This window comes from Coregonus lavaretus (genome assembly GCF_964263955.1).
Source record: "Coregonus lavaretus genome assembly, chromosome: 6".
NCBI lineage: Eukaryota > Metazoa > Chordata > Actinopteri > Salmoniformes > Salmonidae > Coregonus > Coregonus lavaretus.
This window is the reverse complement of record NC_139993.1, coordinates 3,910,762-3,913,158: the sequence shown is the minus strand read 5'-3', so window position 1 is coordinate 3,913,158 and position 2,397 is coordinate 3,910,762. Positions and strand designations below refer to the sequence as shown.

At 46.6% G+C, this 2,397-nt stretch overlaps 1 protein-coding gene across 1 annotated transcript; it reads left to right on the top strand.

Annotated features, from left to right (window-relative positions):
• The first annotated feature begins 321 nt into the window (after positions 1–321).
• Positions 322–1,889, top strand: LOC311130907 (small integral membrane protein 28-like). The gene is made up of 2 exons (XM_084163720.1): positions 322–490; positions 1,357–1,889. The coding sequence occupies exons 1-2, from the start codon at positions 380–382 to the stop codon at positions 1,771–1,773; spliced, it is 528 nt and encodes a 175-aa protein (XP_084019846.1). The 5' UTR covers positions 322–379; the 3' UTR covers positions 1,774–1,889.
• Positions 1,890–2,397: the final 508 nt, after the last annotated feature.

Genomic DNA, 2,397 nt, shown 5'->3' with positions numbered 1-2,397 from the left:
AAATTTGGATGACTTGACAATCTACCTGCCTAAATTTGTGGAGAAGACCATTGTGAGGACTCGCCGGGCAATCGCATGTGTCCAGTCTAGTTGGTCTGGTCTAGAACGGCTTCATCACTGGAACACGACCACACAAAGCCTGCTAGAAAAACGATGGCGAATGACTCGATGCAAGTAAGTGTCCCCTGTAGCTCAGTTGGTAGAGCATGGCGCTTGCATCGCCAGGGTTGTGGGTTCGTTTCCCACGGGGGGCCAGTATGAAAAATGTATGCACTCACTAACTGTAAGTCGCTCTGGATAAGCGCTTAGTAGTCGGACGTGTTTGTCTCGAGTTCTGCTACTCAGTTTAGCCGTTTGCCTACAACGACACCACGGCAGCATGCGAACGCTACTGGACAGCAGCTGGATAAAGTTTGGGCCAGCCGGCAGAGGGTCCATCGATTGGGTGACTGGGTCACCTTCTCCCCACACGGTAGAGAGACAGTTACAGGTAAGGGATCATCAGCTTGTTGTTACTGAGTGAGTCTGATTCAGCAGTAGTCTTTACATGTAGACTACTGTGAGACCCAGAGATGTAACTTTTTGGTAGGCCCAGGAGGTAGGCAACCTGAGTCCTGGAGAGCTGCAGCAGTTTTTGAGTTGACTTTTTTGCGTTACACCTGGGAGGAGGTAGGTGGCATACTGGCTTAACAATCTAAAGAACAGACAGAAAATTATTCTGAACACTACTTTTTTAGGTGTATTATTTTTTATTTTATATTATCTTTTATTTTTCCTCACTGGAGGAGCGCTGTCCAAGGTACTTGGGCCAGCCTGTGGCTACACAGACTTCTGCAGGCTACACACTCTTGTTGTTGTTAGTTGAGTGCCTTAGCCTCTTGGAATAGTCTTGGATATCACGACTATGATGAGAGCTTGTGAGTGCAGTTCATGTCAGGGAAATGGCAAAGGAAAGCTTTTCGGGACTTTCAGCAGAGCGGAGTGATGTTGACGGGTCTTTAGTCAGTCATCCAGATGAGGATCAGCATTATCTGAGCACTGAAACTGATTGGTCGGGTGAATTTGGGACACTGATTGTGTCAACAGGGGAATAGAACACTCAGGCAATATCAAATGGCATAAGCTCTATTGAGCCTCTGTAGGATATCTGGATTTCACAACCATGTATGTTCAGTTTTGAGAAGATGGAAGAGGATCAACACTGATCCAGTGGAACATTGCTGTTTTGAGGCAAAACCCATTACTGATTTTCAGATTTCATATCTTTAACATAGTCCTGAATGTATTTTATGGGAATCTTTTTTCTGTCCTTTGAATGATGTGGTTTATTAACCCTTTCCCCTCCAAAACCACCAGGGCTACAACTGGAATGAGCTGAACCTCGACCAGGAGGGGAGGTCAGAGCTGCTCCTCTATGTGGTCCTCCCCGTCGCCTCCCTCCTCATTCTGGGCCACCTGGTACTCCTGGCCTACTGGAGGTGCTCCTCTCCCAAGCTCAGCCTGGCCCAAATCATCGCCCTGGACCTCCAGGACGCCGAGAGCAGCGCTGAGTTCCTCTCCTCGCTCACCGGCCAACGCGAACGCCACACCAGCACCAGCTCTGACATGTCGGACAGTGTGTTCGTCATGGTCTACCTGCCGCCGCCCTACGAGGAGACGCTGACCAAGATCACACGCGCCGCCAGTCTGACCAGTCGGAAAGAGTCCATGAAGATAGAGGACCTGGAGGCCTGGCTGTGTCCGGAGATCAAGTCCAGTGGACGCTACGTGTGACTGGGGAACACTGGGACTGTCTCTCAAATGGCACCCAATTCCCTATATAGCCCACATAGGGCTCTGGTTAAAAGTAGTGCACTTTGTAGGGAGTAGGGTATAACTAGCAAGCTCTTTAGAATAAGGGGTTTTCAGTGGACTAAAAAAAACATCAGACCTGAGTTAATCTTTTGTGGGTACCAGCTTTCTACACAGAGGAGTGTGCAATTGTATGAAAGCTGGAAGCTGGAAATTGCATTGACTGGCTGTACAGCATACAGTACATCTAGATTCTCTACAGAGGACATACGCTGACTATGTACAAACCGTAGGTCACAGTAGGCAAATAAAACTCTTTCAACGATACAAAAAAGAATATACAATTAATTTGCGTTGTTTTTATCTCCTAAATGAAACCCATTTTTACTTCCACACTACAACCCTCCTGTACCTGTGTTGTTTTACAGTTTGTTCCTTATTTGGAGACTTAAGAATGTCAATGTGCAAAGTACAAGAATGTTAGTCTTATATGTAATACTGTATGTTATTTGAATTTTATTGTAATTGTATTTATATGTAAGAAGGTACAAAGACCTAGCCTGGGTACCATGCCTTTGACAGGAGTGGCAAGGGGTGGAATGTTAG

Excerpts from the sequence above, each read along its gene's own strand:
- LOC311130907 (XM_084163720.1), top strand. The coding sequence starts at position 380 with ATGCGAACGCTACTGGACAGCAGCTGGATAAAGTTTGGGCCAGCCGGC. Across the intron at positions 491-1,356 it reads CGGTAGAGAGACAGTTACAG|GGCTACAACTGGAATGAGCT; the intron begins GTAAGGGATCAT and ends CAAAACCACCAG.